Source organism: Zalophus californianus, chromosome 2 (assembly GCF_009762305.2).
Source record: "Zalophus californianus isolate mZalCal1 chromosome 2, mZalCal1.pri.v2, whole genome shotgun sequence".
Classification (NCBI taxonomy): Eukaryota; Metazoa; Chordata; class Mammalia; order Carnivora; family Otariidae; genus Zalophus; species Zalophus californianus.
Genome location: NC_045596.1, coordinates 152,178,325 through 152,202,113, shown reverse-complemented (window position 1 = coordinate 152,202,113; position 23,789 = coordinate 152,178,325). Strand labels below are relative to the sequence as shown.

The window sequence follows — 23,789 nt, the reverse complement described above, 5'->3', positions numbered from 1 at the left end:
AACACGCATGTGCAGGGTTGGGGAGTGCGGAGGAAGAGGAAGAGAGAGTCTGATGCAAGACTCATTCTCAAGATCCCATGATCTCATGATCATGTGATCATGACCTGACCTGAAACCAAGAGATGCTTAACTGACTGAGCCACTCAGGCACCCCTGATAATGGCCTTTCAAATGGCTGTGAGTTTAATTTTTATTTAAACTCATTTAAATAAGTTTTAATATTTATTAAACTCATTTTTAAAACAATTTTTTAAAAATCTGTCAATTAAAAAAAAAAATGTCTCCTATGCAGGGAGGGCTTTGTGACATTGAGCCTGAGAATAGAGAACTCATAGCACCACCTTACTTGCTTACTCTTCTGTCCTTAGAATATTTTAGTTCTATTGAATATTTTAAGCCCATTTATACCCGTAATATAAATAACAGAAACTCAGTGATTTGCAGTACACCAAGTCTGTATCAGTGACTTAATCTCAGTTTCCTCACCTGTGAAATGAGGGTCTTTGGTAATTTACTTCCTAGATTGTCTGATTTGGTTGTTACCATAGTCCACATATTTGCAGAATAAAAGTCAGGATTGCTGTGAGACTTTTACCAGCCTTCCACAGATTGTTGAAGTCTTCCCTTTCTAGCCTATGTATTTCTCATGCATATATGTAAAAGGCCAGCCACATAGGTCTACTTAATCCTTAAATCTAGCTCGTCGTCTCCTTTAACTGTCCCTTCTCCCTGGAATCTTTCTTCCACTGATTCTCACCTGCCTTTACACCTAGGTTTGGTGGAAGTCTTATTCTGATCTTCAGATAACAGCTGAGATCTCACTCTAAGAAGTCTTCCCAGGTCTCTGTAGCCTAAATTAATCTCTAAATTGTTACTCTCATAAACCTTGTATTTTTAGTCTTATCACATTATGCATTTTATTATAGAGGGGTGTGTGTGTGTGTGTGTGTGTGTGTGTGTGTGTGTGTGTTTAATTTTATTTGACCTTCTTTTACAGTTTAATATGCTCCTACACTACTGGGACCATACCTTACTCTTATTATGACTTTGTGCCTCTGTCAGGGCAAGTAGATCTTTAATATATTTTAACTGAATTTGAGCAAGAATGGAAAAATGTATATTGACCAGTAATCAGTTTTTTGGCTTAGTTTGGATATTTTTGCAATCAGCAACACTTTCAGTAGATTTTCTTTGTACTTTATATCTACTTTTTTTTAGGACAGGTATTTCTTAAGTCAGCAAGAAAATTAACTACAACAGGAACTTCATTAAAGCTACAACTTAGGATATGCAAATGTGAAAGGTTTCTAACTTTACCCAGTACATTTCGCATATATCATTAGTCACTGTTAGACACTTTGGTCTTGCTTAATATAATTCAGTGCTGAATGTGTATTTTAATGTGAGAGTTTTGACATCAACATTTTTAACTTTCGTATAATTTATAATCTTAACTTTGAGTTAATGGAAATTGTTGCTTCTATAGATTGTGGTTTGAAACTGCTAATAAGTTCAGTCAGTAATACATGATCTTTAGCTCCTAAGCCGTGAATAGTAGATTTCATTTTTTGTTAAAATCTATGTCTGAATTGAAAGGGGTCACAGGGTCTGAATGGTGAATAAAGCAGTAGAATGCTAATCAGAAGATAGAAGTACTAGACTCACTCTATTATTAACTTCCACTGTGTTCAGTAATCTAAAATAACATGGATACTAATCTCCTTTTTAAATTGTTAATAATAGCTCCTGCTACTTGATAGCTTGTGAAGTGCTTTCATCGCCATTTAAAAAAAATGTTTTAACTTCTTGTAGCTCTTTGAGGTAGTTTTGGATCATCCCTGTTTTATAGATGCAGAAATTGAGACTTAGAGAAATTAAGTCACTTAAGATTTGGCTAGCAGTAAAATAAGTACAAATATACTTGGAACTAGACCCCAGAATTTACCCCACAGTTAAGACCTTTAGCTGTAGTCATGTTGTGGTGGGTTTTTTGCTTATAGGGTGCTGCATAAATGCACTGATATTATTATCAAATAGTGTTCTCAAATGTCACAGTAATATATACATTCCATCGCACATTTATATCTGTTTCCCTGGGTGGTGTCTGATAACATTAAATTTCAGGAGTATGATTTTTATTACTTTTTCCAAGTGAATAATTGTAAAAGCTATTCATAATTTTTTTTATTTTTTAAATTTTGCGTCAAACGAAGATTTCATCTTAAAAGTACAAAATAATTTTAAAAACATGGTTACCTGATGTTGACTGTTAATATCTTTATATAAAATTTTTATTCAACAATTGATTAACAAGTATTTCTGAATTTTTCTGTATTCTACAGAATGGTTAATAACGCTGATCATCTCTAGGAAGGATATTGATTCACCTCATGTAAAGTATGCTCAGTTCCTTTCCAGTGGTGTAAGTATCTAGTCCTTTTCTTATCTTCCCTATTGTTTTTTTTTTTTTTTTTAAAGATTTTATTCATTTATTCGACAGAGAGAGAGAGCACAAGCAGGGGGAATGGCAGGCAGAGGCAGAGGGAGAAGCAGGCTTCCTGCAGAGCAGGGGGAGCCCGATGTGGGACTCGATCCCAGGACCCCGGGATCATGACCTGAGCTGAAGGCAGTTGCCCAACCAACTGAGCCACCCAGGCACCCCTTCCCTATTGTTTTTAATAAAGTGAAGAAATCATTATGATTATGATCCAAAAATGACAGCAGGCATTCACAGAGTTGAAAGAATTTTTTCATAATCATAGTGGAAAGGAATGAATTTTGAAATCTATCACTTTCTCCTTTACCATTTATTTTCAACTTTGAAGTCTGACATTCATTTTTAATATAAAACTACTCTACTAATTATTTCAAACTGCTTAATAGGTTAGAAACTTACAAAATAGATGGCTAGCTAGTGTTAAATTCCTTGTGACAAGCAGAATATTGGAAGCATATTTACCTTAACCCCGCCTTTGTGTGCAAACTCCGAAGCACCTTGGCCATTTTCCTTTACCTCCTGGAGATAATAATGTAGTTAAGCCTGTTAGCTAATGTCATCAGTAGCCTTTCTTTGGAGTCAGGCAAAAAATACAAATTGAGATGGTGGTATTATGTTGAGAGTTTTTTGTGCTAGGATATGAACTGTAACCACTAGTTCGTATTAAATAGGGCTCTGAATAAAAGTATTCCGGGAATTTCAGATATTAGAGAAGATAAAGTATCTTTTAGCTCATTAAGTGCATCTTTAGAGTCTAATGCAGAGTGCCTTTAGCATAAGTATTTTCTAAAATTCAGTGCAGTCTGTATTTCGATTAAATTCCTTCCGTTTTGTTTGACAGTTCTATAATCCAATAAGTAGACATTAACATAGATTTTCTTTATTATTTGGGTTTTTCATTAAAGTTTTTTCCCTCTTCTGTTGACTCTATCATATATCAAAGAATCTCTGGAATAGGCCCAGGTGTTGTGAACTGTAGCCCGAGTTTCTGCTAAATAGCTATATCCTTGGGAAATGGCACAGCACTGCATTGCTTTTGGCCTTAGTTTCCTTTTTTTTTTTTTTTTTAATGATATACTTGCTAATGGCTGTTTTTAATAGCCATTAGAATGTAAGCATCATGAGGCCAGGAGTTTTTGCCTGATCCGTTCCTTGTTGAATCCTTTCTGCCAAGTACATGGTCTGACATATAGGCCATATTCAGTAAATGTTAGTTGAATGAATGATTTTTCTCTAAATGGTGTCCAGTTCCCTGATTCCACACCTAATTTATATTTCCCTCTATAAACTTGCATATTTTTACTTCGATTTTTTTTCCCCAGACATGTATAAGGTGGCTACAGTAAGAAAATTTCAATCTTAATCAGTGGTAATTTAAAAATAACTATTATATAGTATGATTGGCACATTGGAATATAATCTCATTTTTCTCAAAGTCTTTTTATTATGAAAAGAACATTTTTGTGTTGTCGTTTGTAGTCATAGCCTCTAATCTTTTGTTTTAGTCAGTTCTCCTATTGGTTTGAATTACAGAATCATCTTATCATACTGTCAAGCTCAGTCCCCAGTAAATCTTCATTTCTTACTTATTCTCACTTCTTATTTTATTTTTTTATTTTTTATTTTATTTTTTAAGATTTTATTTATTTATTTGACACAGAAAAAGCACAAGTAGGCAGAGTGGCAGGCAGAGAGAGAGGGAGAAACAGGCTCTCCACTGAGCAGGGACCCGGACGTGGGGCTCAATCCCAGGACCCGGGGATCATGACCTGAGCCGAAGGCAGCCTCTTAACTGAGTGAGCCACCCAGGTGCCCCTCTTACCATTTTAAACTTTAAGATTCCCACTCCTTTGGTGGTAATAATAATTGTGAAAGAGGCTAATGTGCCATAAATAGTAAGAAGGGCCTGAGTACATCTTTAGTTGATGGATATTACGATTACCTCTAGAATGTAAATACAAAGTATGCGAAACAAAACTAACTTATGAGTAGGTCATATTTTGCCTAGTCATTCTAGATAAAAGGATAGCAAGCAGAATCAAGCTGAAGAAAATGCTAAATGCTGTTATTTTAATAAACTCTTAGTAACTATTAATGTTCTACAAGTAAGGTAGTAATGTCATTTTTGCACAGGTGATTTCAAGATTAATCATTTGTAAATGCTTTAACCTTCTTTGCTCTATATGTTTATAAAATTTAGTTTAAGAAAGTGTTCTGGAGCAAATGCCAATCTAAGAAGGGTTTAGGTACAAATCCAAGTAGGGATAAAATTTATTATAAAATAGGTTTACTATTATGGTCCAATAGTATAGTCTTTTGGAATATCAGTTTATGAACTGAGCCATAATTCCTGAATTTAACTGTTCTTTTATGCTTTAAACATTGTCTGTGTTACTGCAGTGTCAAAATTCTTCTCACATCATTTTCAATTATTGTTGGCCTGAGTCTGCATTCAGATTAGTCATTTAAATTGAAAGACATTCCTTATCCTGTGAACAGCTCTTGTGCTACATAAGAAAATTAATTCAGTTTTTACATGTAATCTTTTTCTGTTATAAAAGAATTGCTGGTATCATAGATTTAGATGACCTTTGTAGGTCATTTACTGCCATAATTTCAGGATTACATGCTTAAACTAGGTAAATTATGAGAAACAAAGTGTGGAAATGACAGGCTATACCTTTGTTTATGTTAATGCACATGGAGATACTATTCTTGATATCCAAGAAAACTTCTAATCTTGGCATTTTCTCAGTGAAATATAGTACATTCAGTGTCATATGCATGATTTGATCCTGGTCGTGCCACTATCATTCTACTCTGTAGGGATCATGCATTCCCTTTTAGCAATTGTAGATCTTTTTACATTAGGTGTATCTTTGTACTAGGGACCTCTCTTGGTGCAAGGCACAAACGTCCAATTTAAACAAGGTATAGCATAAAGGGAAATTTATGCTCTTATATAACATATAGCAAGAAGGACAGAGATGTAGCAGGGACTCAGGAATTACTAGAACAAAGAGTATGAACACTGCAGAGCTTTCTCCTTTGCTCTGCATTTCCTATTATGTCTGCTTTATTCTCCTACACAGTCGCTTCTTTCACACTGTGAGGAATGTATCAGACTAGTATCTTCCTGCAGCTGAGCACGGTTATAGTGACTATCCATTTTCCTGCTGATCTAACCTAAATATTTTGAGGAGAGCAAGGCTTGGCTTCCTTATGTGCCCACCCTGTTGGCTAGGAGGTGGGGTATTACAAGAGGCAGTCCCAAGAACATGTGGTTGGAAACAGTGAGGCACTCGAGGCTGAAAAAATAATACATATGTTCTGTTAACTCCTTTTATGGCTTTTGGAATAAAAATGTTTCTCATAGTGAATCTGAAATGACATAAAATATTAACTTGTTTTGGATACTGTGAGTCTTGATAGTTCTAATATAAGCTTTGGGATGGTATTTTTCATTAACAGGTTAAATTCATGTAAAATTTATTTTAGTTTTATGCTGTCATACAGTGTCCTGCTCCATACAGAAAAAGGTTTAAAGAATTATATACAGATACTACCTGTTCTGATATAAATAGGATAGGAAAATAAATAGGAAAAAATCAGGATTGATGTTTTTTGTCCATATAATAAAAACAGTTCTCGAAGTCTCATTTAAACTAAGGTCAGTTTATGGTGTATTTTGAAAGCATTAAGACTGAAGTTAGCAAAGGACAGGTCTACTTTATTTACAAGGGGAAAGAATAATGTATAGAAACCTCAGCTTACCAAATCAGTAAATTCAGGGGTTAATTATTTGGATTCTAAAGGGATTGGGCAGTTACATGTATTTATTTAAAGATTTTTAAAATTTATTTGAGAGAGAGAGTGCATCACAAGCAGGGGGAAGGGCAGGGGGAGAGAGAGGGACAAGCAGACTCACCGCTGAGCAGGGAGCCCGGTGTGGGGCTCCATCCCAGAACCCTGGGATCATGACCTGAGCCAAAGGTAGACATTTAACCGGCTGAGCCACACAAGCGCCCATGTTTTTAATTTCTAATTTTAATTCCAGAATATTTAATATACAGTGTTATATTAGTTTCAGATTTACCATATAGTGATTCACCAATTCTGTACATTACTCAGCGCTCATCATGATGTGTACTTTTAATCTCCTTCACCTGTTTCACCCATCCCTCACCTACCTCCCCTCTCACAGTTTGTTCCCTATAGTTGAGTCTTTTTTTTTGTTTGTCTCTTATTCTTTGTACAATTTGTTTTGTTCCTTAAATTCCACATGAGTGAAATCATGATATTTGTCTTTGACTGACTTCTTTCACTTAGATTTATACTCTCTAGTTCTATCCATGGGGTTACAAATGGGAAGATTTCATTATTTTTATGACTAATATTCCTCTCTCTCTCTCTCTCTCTATATATATATTTATATATATATATACACACTACATCTTCTTTATCCATTCATCTAACAGTGGACATTTGGGCTGGTCCATAATTTGACTATTGTTAATAATGTTGCAATAAACATAGGGGTACATCTATCTTTTTGAATTAGTGTTTTCATTTTCTTTGGGTAAATACCCAGTAGTGGAATTACTGGATCATAGGATAGTTCTATTTTTAATTTTTTGAGGCACCTCCATACTATATTCCACAGTGGCTGCACCAGTTTGCATTGTCACCAACAGTGCACATGAGTTCCTTTTTCTCCACATCCTCACCAATACTTCTTGTTTCTTGTGTTTTTGACGTTAACCATTCTGACAGGTGAGGTGATACCTCATTGTAGTTTTGATTTGCATTTCCTTGATGATGAGTGATGTTGAACATCTTTTCATGTGTCTTTTGGCCATCTATATGTCTTTAGAAAAATGTCTATTCAAGTCCTCTGCCCATTTTTGAATTGGATTATTTGGGTTCTTTGGTGTTAAGTTGTATAAATTCTTTATATATTTTGGATACTGACCCTTTATTGGGTATATCATTTGCAAATCTCTTCTCCCATTTAGTAGGTTGTCTTTTAGTTTTCTTTCTTTTGCTATGCAGAAGCTTTTTATTTTGATGTAGTCCCAATTGTTTATTTTTGTTTTTGTTTCCCTTGCCTCAAGAGACATATCTAGAAAGGTGTTTTCATGGCCAGTGTCAGAGACACTACTGTGTGTGCCCTTTTCTAGGATTTTTATGGTTTCAGGTCTCACATTTAGGTCCTTAATCCATTTTGAGTTTACTTTTGTGTATGGTATAAGAAAGTGGTCCAGTTTCACTCGTTTGCATGTAGTTCAGTTTTCCCAACACCATTTGTTGAAGAGATTTTTTTCCTATTGCATATTCTTGCCTCCTTTGTCGAAGATTACTTAACCACATAATCATGGGATTATTTCTGAGCTTTCTGTTCTGTTCTATTGATCTGTGTGTTTATTTCTGTGCCAATACCATACTGTTTTGATTACTAGTGATTTGTAGTATATCTTGAAATCTGGGTGGTGATACATACAGTTTAGTTCTTCTTTTTCCAGATTGTTTTGGCTATTTGGGTCTTTTGTGGTTCCATACAAATTTTAGGATTATTTGCTCTAGTTTTGTGAAAAATGCTGTTAGTGTTTTAATAGTGATTGCATTAAATCTATAGATTTCTTTGGGTAGTATGGACATTTTAACAGTATTGGTTTTTACAATCCATGAGCATGGACTATGTTTCCATTTGTTTGTGTCATTTGGCATCTGCTTTTAAAGAGAAGTTCTTAGGATTAGGGTTTAATACGTTGCTAAGCACTGGTAGAGCAGACAAATGGCTAAGGGTTATAACAGAAACTAAAGTATTAAGTGTCTCTTATAAGCCACTTGGAAAATGTTCACATAGCTCTTTCAACAAACTTTATTTAAGCCTAATATACCTACTGAAAATGCACAAATCAGTAGTCACTACTTGGTGGATATTCACACTGTATATACCAGTGTAATATAATTAGCATAGAACAGAACATTACCAACACTGCATAACATTTTAATAATAGATCATTTATGTGAAGCCAGGTATATTGTTCTTTTGAAATTGGTCAGGAGAAAAAAATAAATGAGTTACTCTGGTTGCAGTTTTCTCTTCTCTCCCAACTAGATGATGATATATTAGGGAGGGGGATATATTAAGCTAACAAGTAGTAAAGTACAATTGTAATAGCCAAAGCATTTAAAGATTTATTTGTTTGAGTGAGAGAGAGTAAGAGCTCGTGAGCTGGGAGAGGGGCAGGGGGAGAGAATCTTGAAGCAGACTCCTTGCTGAGCCAGGAGACTGACACGGGGCTTGACCCCACAACCCATGAGACCATGACCTGAGCCAAAACCAAGAGTCGGATGTTTAACTGACTGAGCCACCCAGGTGCCCCATAGCCAAAGCAGTTAGAATAGCTAATGATTGGAAACAGTCCATGTGTCTAAAATAGGATGGATAAACAAACATGGAGTATCTTCCTATAATGAAGTACTACTCAACAGTAAAAAGGAACAAACTGCTGATACACACTACATTGGATATGAATCTCAAAAACTTTATGCTGAGTGAAAAGAGTATGTAGAAATTCCATTTATGTAAAGTTCTAGAACAGGGAAAACTAATCTGTGATGGGAAAAATCTGAGCAGTGGTTCCCTGTGAGAGAAGGGGCCAAGGATTAACTGGGAAGGGGGCACTTCTTGGGATGTTAGTAATATTCTGTATCTTCACAGGCGTTTTCACAGGTAATATATTTTTTACAGTATGTACTTCTCAAAAGTCATAGAATGGTAAACATAAGACTTGTGTATTTTCTTTTATGTAAATTTTTCCTCAAAAGAAAAAACCTGAACAAATACTGGGTTCTAATTAATGCAATGCATGTGGAAATATATAGGAGAAAGTATACAGATGTCTGTAACTGATTTTAAAATGCATAAAAAATAAGATGAATATAGGTATGGCTACATAAGGGAAGTTATAAAGTTAAGTTATAAAGCAAGTAAAATGTTAACAGTAAAACATAGATGGTTAGTATGTGAGTGTTCACTGCAAATTTCTTTTAATTTTTGTGTATGTTTAATGTTTTTCATTATAAAATGTTGGAGGAAAAACCCAGGCAATCAAGAAAGAATGTAATAATTATGAAAATAGGACTTGTATCAGAGATAGCTTGTCGCAGTGAGTATTAGAAGAAAGCGGAAGATAACGTACAAGTCTAAGGCAGACATCGTGACCTATGACCACAAATGGCTTGCAGCATGTTATTTGTGGTCCACAAAATGTGTTTGTTTTATTTTTAATTAGCCTGTCTCTAAAAGTAGAGTGATTTCACATAAAAATTCTAGATTTCTGCCTGCTTATTTTTAGAAGGATCTGAAAGACAAAACAGTCAATGGAACAGAACAGAGAATCCAAAGGTAGATGGAGATTTGTGTGGAAATTTTGTATATGAAAAAGGTTGTATTTCAGATTAGAAGAGAAGAGACATATTACTCAGTAAAGCATATTGGACAGCCACCTATGCATCTGGGAAAAAATAAAGCTCAAATCCTTTCACATTCATTAAGTAAATATAAATTCCAGGTGTAGCAAAGATTTAAATTTAAAAACCTATTACTAGGACCTCTAGTCCATCAGTAGAGTGGTTTTAGCTAAGTGGGTTTTTTTTGTTTTAAGATTATTTATTTATTTATTTGACACAGAACGAGAGAGAGAGGGAGACAGAGCAAGCACAAGAGGGGGACCGGCAGGCAGGGGAGAAGCAGGCTCCCCGCTGAGCAAGGAGCCTGATGTGGGGCTCCATCCCAGGACCCTGGCATCATGACCTGAGCTGAAGGCAGCTGCTCAACTGACTGAGCCACCTAGGCACCCCCTAAGTGGTTTTAACTGGAGACTTAAAAAAGTTCAATAGCCTATATCCCAAATCATAGGATTCCAGTAAGTCCTGCTATATGTTGGAAAGCAGAATAATATATGATTTTGGAGTCAGTAAGATCTAGGTTTAAATCTTTTTTCTACTCTTAATCAGACTTTTTGCAAGGTACAGAACCACTCTGAGATTTAGTTTCCTCAATGATCAGTCAATATAAGATTTTAAAAGTCTGCCACAGGACTTTTTTGCTCCCAATCAGATGAAATTACATTCTATGAAACTCTCGCCCAATGCCTGCCTAGAAGTGAATGTTCAGTAAATTTTTAGTGTAGAGGGATGAAGAAACAGACTTTTTTTCCCAAAGATTTATTTATTTATTTTGAGAGAGTGAGAATGAGAGAGAGAGAGAGAGTACATGAGATGGGGGAGGGTTAGAGGGAGAAGCAGGCTCCTCGCTGAGCAGGGAGCCCAATGCGGGACTCGATCCTGGAACTCCAGGATCATGACCCGAGCCGAAGGCAGTCGCTCAACCAACTGAGCCACCCAGGAGCCCCCAAAGAAACAGACTTTGAACAGCTGTGGGGAACTGGCCCAGAACAGATGTTTACCTGTAAAGGATGAGACAATTCCTTGACATTTATTTCCATTAGCGAACATTTATTAAGAGCCTACTGTATGCCATGCATCCTATTTGGCACTAGAACTATAAAAAAAAATCTTTAAAAAAATCTTAGATTAGGAAAGTCAGGTTTTATAAGAAAGGAATTCAAGTAGTGAGAATTTTTAAATTTGATAATTTGCTTAAACTTAATATTGTTATGACTCTGACATTTTCTGGCGTGCTACAGTTTCTTGTGTTAGTTAAAGGAAACATAATGTGGAAGCAATTTCCCAAGAAAAATGAATAGTTTGGCTGCAACCATGAAAGATCCATTTCTCGGGATAACTATTAAGAGAGAATGCATTACAGAAATGAGATACTGAACAAAATTGCTAAGTGGTGGGTGAAATGGTGCTTAATAAGTTTTTTTATGTACCTTCTTACTTTTCCGTTTAAATTTTTGCTGGTTATTAGTATTTGCCTGAGCTTACCTTATCAAGTCATTTGTTTACACTAAATGAAGATACAGACTTCCTAGGTCATTTTTCTGATACTTATTAAAACCAGATAATACAAACTGTTTTCACAACAACTTTTCATTAATACTACTCTAATGTAGAGTAATGAATTTGAGATGGAAAAAACACCTGTGAATAACACAAATAGACTAGTATTAAAAGTGTATGTATGTAATCTGTTGTTTTGGTATTATTGCCATAACTGAAATTTTGGTTCAGATATTTACCAAATTGAGGAAAGTGTAAATTGTATGCCATATGAAATTGGGTTTTGTGTTACACCTAATGTCCATCTGCTAATAAACTCAGTAACTGTACCAATCCATTTGCCATGACAAAAACATTTTAGCATGGAATGATAATAACTGTTCTTATAATAATAATGTCTTAATCATTTTCAGTAAAGAAATTGTTGTAGAAATATTTTGCATCATCTCCTGAGCATTCTCTATAATGATATGTTCTTTGGTACATGTTGTAAATAAAAGGATTTTTTTTTAATTTTTTTTTTTTAGTTTGCTGGAAACCATGTCTCACTATACAGATGAACCCAGATTTACCATAGAGCAGATAGATCTGCTTCAGCGCCTTCGGCGTACTGGAATGACTAAACATGAAATTCTCCACGCCTTGGAAACTTTGGACCGTCTTGATCAAGAGCATAGTGACAAGTTTGGAAGAAGGTCCAGCTATGGAGGAAGTTCTTATGGAAATAGTACCAACAATGTTCCAGCATCTTCCTCTACAGCTACAGCTTCCACACAGACCCAGCATTCTGGAATGTCCCCATCTCCTAGCAACAGTTATGATACCTCCCCACAGCCTTGCACTACTAATCAAAATGGGAGGGAGAATAATGAGCGATTATCCACGTCCAATGGAAAGATGTCACCCACTCGCTACCATGCAAACAGCATGGGTCAGAGGTCTTACAGTTTTGAAGCCTCAGAAGAGGACCTAGATGTAGATGATAAAGTGGAGGAATTAATGAGGTTAGTTCTTTTGCTTACTCAGAGTCCCCAAAATGTCTATGTTCTTAGATTGGTTTTGAGTAATATACTGTATTTCAGCTACTTATCTATAAGAACTATGATTTCCCCCTCCTTCCCTTGGAGATGAAAGAAAATATTTTCAAATTTTATGATTTTAATTCAAGTTTTGTGTTCTCTACCTTAGCCCTTTCTCTTTGCTGCCTGATAAGCCTTTCCCATTCTGTTTATCAAAGCAGAAGTTAGCCTTCTCTTTATAGTACTAATTGCTAACATCTGAATTTTCTGAATTGTTAACACATTCTAATCCTTAGAGTTTTCTGAGAGAAAAGATGATTTTATCATGATACAGAATTTGTACACTTAGTTTTTCACTCTAACATACCACAACAAAATAATTTTGAGCACCTATTTTATAGAAAGCTGTGTTCTTAGGAAGAAAAATAGACATGGTTTCTACCCCTAAGAAGCTAAAAGTTCTATTTAATAGATGCCACACACACACACACACACACATTATCTATTACAAGGTAAGTGTAAGGCTTTCTTGTTTTAAACACTGAGAAAAGAAGTCCACTTTCAAAAGAGGAAATTAGGAAGGGCTTCACACTGGACCTGGAACACTCTGAGGCCAGTAATCATGTGTTTTTGAATGTTGTTTCCAGGATCTAGAATTGTCCTTGGCACATGCTAAGGATTTAATATGTTAAGTGAATGGATGAATTTGAGCTAATCTAAAAGGATAGCTTTTGTTTTGAAATATAGGAACTTTATTTAAAGTTAAGGGATTAGTAAAAAGGTAGAAAAGGCAAGGCATGTTTAGTTTTATAAAGGTTGCATGGGCTAGACTATGGTAATAAGAATATTATATTAGGATGCAGTACAGGTTTGGGAAGATTTAGTTCCACACGAGTAGTTTATGTTTAATTTGATTGAATTAAGGATTTTTTACAGGTGTGTAGGAATAGACATGATAAAAGCATTATTTTCAATAGATTATTACTACTGTAGTAGGAGGAAAGCCTGCAGATAGAATAGTTACAGTAGATAAAGAAGCTGTAGTACAAATTTGTCAGAATAAAGTTAGAACCTATAATTATGAGTTATAGTTCTTCCTAAGGATTTTAAGACTAAAGATAGTATAATGGTGACTTAATATTGCATATGGAAGATCTATTCTATAGTACCACAGTGGTAAAATCTTTTAAATAAACTGTCCCGAATTTATTTTTAGGGTAGCACTGCGTTATATGGAACTGTGAACTAAATGGACTATTGCATCTAGATTCCAATGTAATTCCTATAATGAATAGTTTCATAGAGCAGCCATAGAACCCTGTTACTTCCACTCCCCCTGCTTGTGTTTTCTCTCTTGCTCTGTGTCTATCTGTCAAATAAATACATAAACTTAAAAAAAAACACTTAAAAATATAAGAGCTCAATTTGGTTTTGAATTCATTTTCACTTGTTAAAAGCAACTGGCCACAGTTTAGATGTTCCTTTTGAATTTAACATGTGTATCATTGTCATGATTGAGAGGGAGAACCATTGCTGCAAGTAGAAGTTACTTAAGTCATTGAAATATGACAAGGTTAGCTTTTAATTATCCTGAGTAGAGAGGAATCAGCAATAAAATTTATACTGTTGCTGTCATTAATCAGTTTTAATAAGCTTTTAACATAACAATTAATTCCCAAATGTGTATTAGACTACCACAAAATTTGGGGAAATTTTCTTGTTAACAAAAGGCTCTGAAGATTGGCTAAGATCTAAAATTTGACTACAAGGGTCTAAAAATGTAACTACTAGCTCTTACATTGGCATAATGTTGTAATACAACTATGTTCTCAAACAGAAAACCTATTTAGCAATGATTAGGATTTGTAGTTAAATCCCACAATTAACACACATTCAAGTTTTATCATTAAAAATATACATGTTTTTGCATTATTACCAGTGTTTAATTTACTGCCACTTGTTGCATAGTTAGGATGCTTTATCTTTATCGTATTCTCTGCTTCTTTCTATGAACTGCTACTTCAGTTCTCTAATCATCTAAGGGTCTCATTGAACCTTCTGGCTCTCTTTGGTTCTCTGCCATTGTGTCCTCACCCACACCTGCATTCCTCCTTTGTGCCCGCCTCTTATTTTTTTCAAGTTTGCACATAATAACAATCCTTAGGTCAGAGAGAGAAGTTTATTGCATGACTATTCTCACTTTTAATCATTATAACCATGCTGTGTATGAAGTACAGCAGAGAAATTGAGATTCATGAAATTTAAATAACTGACCCAAAAGATTTTAAATATTAAGTGTCAGAGCCTGAATTCTAACCTATGTCTTTATTACCATGTCTCTGGTATCTGTTGCCTCTGTAAAGAAGTTTTTCATGTCTGTAGATTTCAGTAAGATTTTAAGAACAGTGGTTGATGTAACACAAGTGAAAGTTGTGAATGCCTTAATGAGCTGTTGTTCCTCCCTCCCTCTACCCCTCACATGGTATTTGCCATTTCAAATCAGTTACTAACCAGATGAATTTTTATTTGGTAGAATGTTAGAGAAATTTTTGAGCAGTGATTTTTCTGAGTATCCTGTGCCACATAGGGCTGTACTGCCCTCTCTAATCACTCAACACTCTGATATTGTAGTGGGTTAGATTTGGTGGGCTGTAAGTGGGGAGAATGGGTACCTGAATGCCTTCCTGCCTCCTTTTCTAGATAATCATATATAATTCACATCTTGCATGCTCCATAGCACTCAATCATAAGTTAATATTTTTCAAATCACATAACCCATTGAGTTCATAGACTTAACACCTACTAATTTCAAGGTACACAGAGGAAATTTTTTATAGAAATTAACTTATAAATGTACACCTGATCAACTTAAGAAAGAATCAGAAAGAGAGAAACTGCTACTTTTCCCATTTTTTAATTGGGGTGAAAAAAAAAAAGAAACCAGATAGTGGGTTCTCAACAAATTATTGAATATATAACATTTTAGGAAGGACTTTAAAGCCAAGAGCTAGAAAGAAAACCCATTTCACATATTAGTATTTTTAAAATGCATCTATTAACATACATATTTATAAATCGTTATATATATACATTTGTTAATATTATAGTGTAGATCTGTTCTTTCATGTGTCTATTATAAAGTAACAGTTGAAATGAGGCTTATCAGGAATTCATAAACAATGCCATGTATTAAGTTGTTATTCTTAACTACCCATGTACTAAATTTTATGACTGTATTTTATATAAGATCCAGGACTTTATTCCAAATGCTTAACTATATCCCTAACAATTGGTGATTTAGGGATATGTATTTCCTAAATTCAGTTACAATGTTGTGTATACATATAGAGTAGCTTTTCTTTTAAAAATTTTAAATTATGCTTTATCTCCCTGAGTAGAAATGAAAGGGAGCAGGTTCTTATTCAAAAGTTAAAGAATTTGTATGCAATTGTATTTTCCCATCTGTGATATAGTCTGTCTTTGTAGGTATTGCTCCATCTCTGGAAGTCTTTGAGATAGATGGCTACCTTTAAGGAGTCCTAAAGAATGTGTAGTATTCTCAACTGAGAGAATATGGAAGATCTTAAAGCATACAACTTTTAAACATGTAGTCTTTAATAGTCTTTGTTCCAAAAATGGAAGGATTGCCATTTTGAGCTGGCATAAATAACTTTTTCCATTCTGATTTGGGAAGCTTAAACATATTTGAGATTAAGAATTTAGAGCTGTTTTATAAATTATCTAGATCAGGTTTGCCATTTACAACCTTTTATCTTCAACTACAAATTTGTTCGTTCATTGAACAAATTAAGCTCTATTATATGCAAACCCCATGATGAATAAGACACAATCTCTGTGCTAAAAGACTTCAGTCTAGTAGGAGCGATAAGACCAGATCGGAACAACTATAATATAGAATAGCATGTAATATATTAGCATGTGAGTAGTATAATTGAAATGATAAAGTTAGTTATTAGAAGAAAGAGATCTTTTTTAGCTGTGAGGATCAGGGAGAACTTCTCTGAATAGATGACAGTTAAATTGTGTTTTAAAGTAAGGGTGATTCTACAAAAAGGCATTACTGATTAATTCATTTGGATATTAAGAAAGGTCTGTAGATAACAATGGAAAGTTTAGCAAGTTATAAAAATAATGGCAATGGAGGGTGGAAAGGAAGAATTTTATCTTCGTGTGGAAAGCACCCAGAGAGAAGAATTCAACATGGCTGTGATTTGGAACAGGTGGTAGGAGATGACATGGATTTTAAGTGGTTTGATGCAAATAGACTGGTAGCTTATCTTGGAAGTAAGCTATGGAATCAAGGAAAGATCCGCTTGTATTTCACTTTAATTTCATAAGACTTGAGGAATACAAATCATGAGGAATGTGAGATTTTAGAAGAAGTGAATTGTGATGAGTGCTGGGTGATTAAAATAAAAACTTGAAAAAGTTAGTACTCACAAAAAAGAGAAGTGAAGAAAAGGGATTCATTCTTTTTAAAGAGGATGAAAAATTTCAAATAAAGGGAGAAAGTAAGTAGTAGGAGAGTATATGAAAATTAGATTTGGAGTAAACGAAGGAGTTTTCACACCAAGAAACTGGTCACTTCACAGAGTTACGATGTGGACAGTAGGAGAGGCAGCTTGTTAAAGGAGACTGAATGAGGGGGGATATTTGAAAGTTTAAAGAACAAGTTAACCCTGTAGAATGGAGGTCTTTGAAATACACAAGAGAATTGGACACAAGTGAAAGTTGAATACTACTACTGTCTTGAAAATACAGGTTCTGTATTTTCTGTATTTTCTGAAAGCTTGAGTTATACCACTTCACTTTTAGGAAAGCCTCCATTAGTACCTGTTTTCACTAACTGATAGAAATCTGAAGGGGATTTTTACTTTTACAAAAAAATGCTGTTACCATACTAATGTTGGTCTTTTATAAAAGCAGAGTGGCATAATGCAAACTTTCAGAAAGCAGGGGTTACGTGTACCTAGTGAAAATAACTAGATGACACATCATTGCTTGTGTCTAAATTGACTTCATAGAAATCTTTCCATGGTGCCTTAAAGTACCTCATGCAGGTGTTTACTTCAGTCATAGGTAGTTACAGCAAATCATTTGTTTCTTCTTTACCTGGAATTCTTTCTGGGGTTTTATAAAATAATAGTCATTGCTTATTGAATGCTTTTACAGTTTCAAAAATTTTTACATTGAAGGATTTTTTATTTTATTTATTATACACACACATATATGCACACATTTAATACTATATTTCATTTAAATTTAATTTCAGTGTGTGGAGAACAATTTTAAGAGTCTTGTGATGAGGGTCTTATTGTTCTCATTTTACTAGATGATGAAACCAGGGTCCAGCTATATTAAATGACTTGCCCAAGCATAACCTTATTTTTTAAGTCTTACGTTTTTGTTCGATTTGAAAAAGCTTCTCTCTGGTAAAGCAGCTGACAAAAGAGGTTTTGTTATTATTTTTTTTTTTAACTCATCATGGGTACTTACAAACTTGCTAAGTATCTAAAAATATAGTCTATGAGAGAGTAAGTGAATTGCTGCTGTTTTGCAGACTTTCTGAAGTTCCTTCTGTCTCAATGCAGTCCTTGATAATATCATACTGCAAAGCTGTGAATAATTCACAAACTGGATATTTCCTATTGGAATAATTGAGTGTTATGTCCTCTTTATGATTTAGTGTCTACTCTAGGTGAATTTGATTTAAAATAAATTGATTTAAATTCCAATTTAAATCAGTAGTCAAAAAAGTACCATTTAATCATTTTCCCCACAAAAGCACATTTTTTGTTTAACCTTAATAAATATTCTCTTAAACTCAGTTTTCACTTTCCTAGAAGGATATTCTATATATTGCAATGCAGTGCTTTCTTTAAATTTTTTCAGATTAATTTTGAAGTTGTATCAGAAACTGAATGATTTGGTTGTTTTATTTACATAAAGCAAATGAAATTCATACCGCTGAAGTTATCTCTTGCTCAGCTGATTATTGGTGGATATTTGAGAGCCTTTTGGCCTATACTACCTGTATTTTACTGAGCAGTTTGTTTTATTTGACTTTAAAGTGTATTTATTTGTGCCTTTTTCTTTCAGATACACAATTTTTAAATAAAATGAGAATGCATATTTTTCAAAGAAATACTTCAAATATAAACAAGTGAAAGTTTTAGAAAGAATCTAGCTGGCATCTAGATCAGAATCTAGATGAGTATGAGAAATTTTAAATATTGGATTAGGCAGCTATTTTCTTTCTCTAGGAATCTTTTTGATTAGGATTTCCAACCGGTAGATCAGGAATGTACTGTAGAGCTTCAGAATCAAAGTTGTCCCTAACTATCGCTTCTCTGCCACTTTCCAGAATTCCTGAAAGGGAACATGGAATCCACCAACAGAATGTATAGCCCCTCCTCACCAAGGGGCTAAAATATCTGCTCTAATTCAAATCACAGCTGATTCTTTTTGGATAGGATCTTTTCTTTCGTTGCTTCAAATAATCTTTAAAGATTATACTCCCTATAAGAAGTTTGTGGTTCATTTACAACATGATTTGTGAAGATTTCATGATCCCTTTGTCTCAGATCAAGGGTCAGCAAACTTTTTCTGGAAAAGACTAGATGGTAAGCATTTTACACTTTGTGGCCAAGAGGCAAAATTGAGGTTATAATACACATACTTACAGCTAAGATAAAACAAAAGGATCACAAATTTTTACTGACAAAATTTAGTATAGAATAATAGTAATTGAATATAGTTTTTAAAATATGGGTCTACTAATGATAAGAATGGAATTTTTGCTGGGGAGGATATAATACTTTGCTTAATTCATGTTCAAAGTTAGTATTCTCTGTTACCAAGTAATGATTGCAAGTGTTCATCTGTGAAAACCATTCTTAGCTCATAGGTTGTGTAAAAACAGATGGGAGACCAGATTTAGCCATAGTTTGCTGACCCTATATGAGATTATAAATTACTGCTCTTCTGTGTTACTTTTGAGCTTGATGAAAAATCAGTGCTTTACTTATGTAATCCTTTTGAACATAAAGCATTCAAAGAGAAATTGGTTGGTTTTAAGGGTTTAAGTTTAAGTTTTACTTAAGTATTTGTCCTGATGGAGAAATAGAAGTCTTGCCTTTCATTGTTATTCTGGTGAATGTCTAGTCTTGAGAATTTGCTGTTGTCTAGTGGAGGAAAAATTAGGTCTATAATATGTAATCTCAAGGACAAAATATAACATAGTTTTAAATATTCTATATATTACATATAATAGGAAATGAATAAGTGCCTTTTTTATGTTAAAATTATATATTCACCTCATCCCACTTAAATTTTTTTTAGTTTAATAGGAAAAAGAAGGCAAATTAAATTTCTTAAAATGGTTGATATTTTAGCAGTTGTAAGAATAATGATGATTTCTGGTCCTTTAACAAAGGTTTTAAAATTACTGACCAAAATATTTATGCAGTTATAGAGTTAATCTGCAAGCCCACAATCTACTCACAACTGATTTTTGTTGTTGTTGCTATTTATTTTTCTAGGGTTTCTGTCTGTGTAAGGTATATTCATTCCTCAGTAATGAAACTTTGTATATACCATATGGCAGCCTTGTTCCTAATATGAATTATACACAGCATGTGATTAACCATCCTCTGGTATGAGACTTACATCTCCTGTGGTATTCACTAAAGCGTCTGTCTGATGGTGTGATGTTTTAGGACTTGAATATTTGGTGTTTCTTGGTTTGTTTTAATTTCATATTTTCACACAAGCTTGGTCTGTTTACCTTTATTTTTGTGTCCTTTCTTTCTATGTTCTCCCCACCTCTCTGCTTCACCTTTCTTAGCAAAGATGAGGATTTCTACCTTCAGCATACATTGTTGGTCTTGTCTTCTGTTTTTGTTAGGAGGGACAGCAGTGTGATAAAAGAGGAAATCAAAGCCTTTCTTGCCAATCGGAGGATTTCCCAAGCAGTTGTTGCACAGGTAACAGGTAAGAGCTGAAGAGCCCTTTATTCTGGAATCATGTCTAGTCTCTGCCTTCTGGTGCAGATGTTGGAATATTGCTTGCATTTCTGCACTGCAGTGCAGACCTGTCAACTTAGGCATAATAATGTATGCCTGTGATTTAAAACCCATTGTCTCTGATATCATGGAACTTCTCCAGTGATTTTTTTTTTTTACTTGTGCTAGTAAATTTTATAGCATTTGTGATAAGCACAAAATTTCCCATTTTATGGCTTAAAAAGGGTTCTCTGGTTTTCTTGTCATTGTGACAGAGCTCATGACACATGCACATCCAACTGCTATTTACATTTCATATTTTTAAAAGCTTTACAGTCCTCCTAATTCCTGATTTTACCAATGAAAAAATGATTCATGAGAGTAAAGGAAGTTTTGTTTTTTTTTTAACCACTTTCTGTATGTGAAAGCTTTCCTCAAACCATTACTGAGAAGATAAGAGTTATCATTGTCTTCTCTGTGTTCTTCATATCCCATCCCATTACCCACCCCACCACAGCCCCATCTTGAGTATGGAGTGTATATGTATCATTCTCTATTCAGACTGCATTTTTTATGGAGTTATTAAATTTTGGGGTAGCATGTCTTCTTTGTTGGTATGTAGTCTTCCTTTCATGGATATCAATGGTTTATAAGACCTTAAAAAAATCAACTATACCCTAGTCATGAGAGGAACCAGAAACTACACAAAATGTAGCTACATTGTTGTGTGTTGCACATTAATAGACATGAAAATTATATTTTTCCTCCTCCCACCCTTTTTTAACATGCCATTAGCAGCTATGTGACTTTGGGCTTTTTAGCTTCTGGACCTCACTTTCTTACCTCTACAATGAAATAGTTGGATCTGATCATATAGTACCTTCCAGTTTTAAAGATATCATTTCTGTTCTCTAGACATCGATATATATTAAAGCTAATTTACCTAAAAGGTTGTTATTGACCATCAATATGGTTAAAAATGAAACTTGAGACTTCAGAAGTCTTAAATTTCATCCCAAGAATCTAAGGTCAGCCAATCTTAATACATGTATGTGTGTATAATATATAACACTAGTAATATATTTTTATAAATGATGCCTCTGTTCATGGTAAAAGATTTGAATAAGAGGCATTTCCTTCCATACAGAAATCTTAAACAGAGGGATGATGTGTGAATTTAATTTTTGTAATTTTCAATAGAATAAAATAAATTTTTACCTTTATCTTCAAGGATCAAGGAATATGCTAAGGGCACTATAGGGGCAAGTTAAGTGGGTTTTACCAAAACCCAGTGATGTGCACTATGAAAAGATGGAGTGTTGTCTTTTAGGGCTTTTACTTTGCCTCCGAGATTAGAAGCAATAGTATCTTCTATTTTGCCAACCTACAAAAAAGAACAAAATTGTAGCGTTATAGAACAGTATTATATAGTTGATTTTTTTTTCCAGGTGGAAATATTTCTGAGGATCTTGAATACTCTGAATCTTGAATCATCTTGTACTTTTAAAATAGCTTTTGAAACCCATCTGACTTTGATGCAAATTATAATAAAATACCTTTAAATGGAATTTCTTAGGAATATCTAAAAGGACTAGTTATACCATAATGGATTAAACATAGTAGCATTGCCTTTTTGGAAAGGGAAACTGAAAGATGTTTCAGCATCTTGCATTATTTCGAGCTTGTTAGGAGGTAAAGATACAGAGTACCACCCTACATGTACTGAATCAGAATTTGCATTTTAATTTTAATCAGATCCCCAGGTACTTTGGGTTTGAGAAGTACTATTCTAGGAGATTGGTAAGCTTTACCGACATTAATTTCAGTGGATTGGCATAGTTTTAACATTGTCCCACTCAAAAAGAGTCATCATGATGCCGTCTCCTGTTTTTGGAAAATATTTTTACACATTTATTATCTGTTTATCACATAGACCTTTCTTTTGCTGCCATAACCATAGGATTTGGTACTGTTAAAAACTTCATTCCCCATTTCAACCTCAATCCAACTTATTCTTCCTCTTCATTCCTACTCGAAAAGCTTGGGTGCATTTTCCCATAATCAGGTATCTTTGATAGTTCTCCATTGTCTGAAAAATGAAACTTCTTATAGTCTGACTCCAGCCTCCTTTTTATTGTCATCTTGTATTCAGTATTCTCCCTAGCTAAATTTAGGTACTTGCCAATTTTCAGAATTCTCCTCACTTGGATGCTTACAAATCGTTTGTACCTAGGATGCCTTTCCCCTTCTCACCTCAGCCTTATAAAATCCTGTTTATCAAAGTTACCTGTTATTATCCTCAATCTGACTTCTCTGATCTCTTTAGCTCTTGTAGACCTCTCTTTTTCTGAAAGGAGTTACACTAAGTTCACCACACTTAGGTACTAAGCCTCCTTTCAGTTATGCATTTTAGAGTAATGTTCTTTAAATACAGCGATCTTTCTTATACATCCTGAAAGAGTCTAGCATTGTACATGCTCTCTGAAGATTTCATATTTACCTAACTGCCTTGTAGCGCTGTCTTGTAGGGTAAAGGGAATTTTAGTGAAGCTAACACAAGCTATACATATGAAAATTTATCCAATATGACTTTGTCCAGTGACGTTCCCTCTCTAGAAATATTTATTTGCTCAGCAAATGCTGCATGAGTTTCTGCCCTTAAAGAATCCCATTTTACTCTTATCTGCTTTAATTCAATTTTTACATAAGGCAGGGGAGTGAAATGATTTATAGCCACATTGCTTCATTGTCTCATTGGTCAACTTAGTGAATTCATGTATTTCTCATGTATTACCATGTTACATTTTCACCTGGCCCATCCAGCCATCAAGCTAGACTCAGGGACAGGGCTTTTCATTCTAGAAAAGAGATCCAGCTACAGAATAGTGAGTTGGTGAGAACCAGTATAAAGCCTGGCCCCTCGTAATTGGCATACTTGGCATAGGTAGCCTATGTAAGGAAGCCTAGGCATTTAGGATTCATTCACTATGGGTACCTGATCTCAGTACATAGGCATGTTTTTGTCTTTAAACAAATTAGTCAAGTGTATCTTAGAAGAATATCTACCTGTCGAAATCTAGCCCAAATATAAAGTTTAAGATGTGGCACTCCAGAATCTCTGTCCTATAATGGAGTCTTTTAAAAAGTTAAATTCAACTCTAATATGTGAAATAATGAAATAAATCAACCTTGAGATAAAAAGAATAGGCATAACAGAAGAAAATGCTAAATAAAAAAAGTGTAGTGAGGTGCAAAATTATAACACATGTGCTT

General features: G+C 34.4%; 1 protein-coding gene across 7 annotated transcripts in view; it reads left to right on the top strand.

Annotated features, from left to right (window-relative positions):
* Positions 1 to 23,789, top strand: part of HMBOX1 (homeobox containing 1) — a 207,405-nt gene that overhangs the window by 88,278 nt on the left and 95,338 nt on the right. For all 7 annotated transcript variants that reach the window (XM_027598025.2, XM_027598024.2, XM_027598026.2 and 4 more), the window contains exons 2-4: positions 2,343 to 2,422; positions 12,001 to 12,477; positions 20,420 to 20,505. In XM_027598025.2, coding sequence (XP_027453826.1) covers positions 2,400 to 2,422; positions 12,001 to 12,477; positions 20,420 to 20,505 — 586 coding nt within the window. In that variant the 5' untranslated portion in view covers positions 2,343 to 2,399. The remainder of the gene's footprint in view (positions 1 to 2,342; positions 2,423 to 12,000; positions 12,478 to 20,419; positions 20,506 to 23,789) is intronic.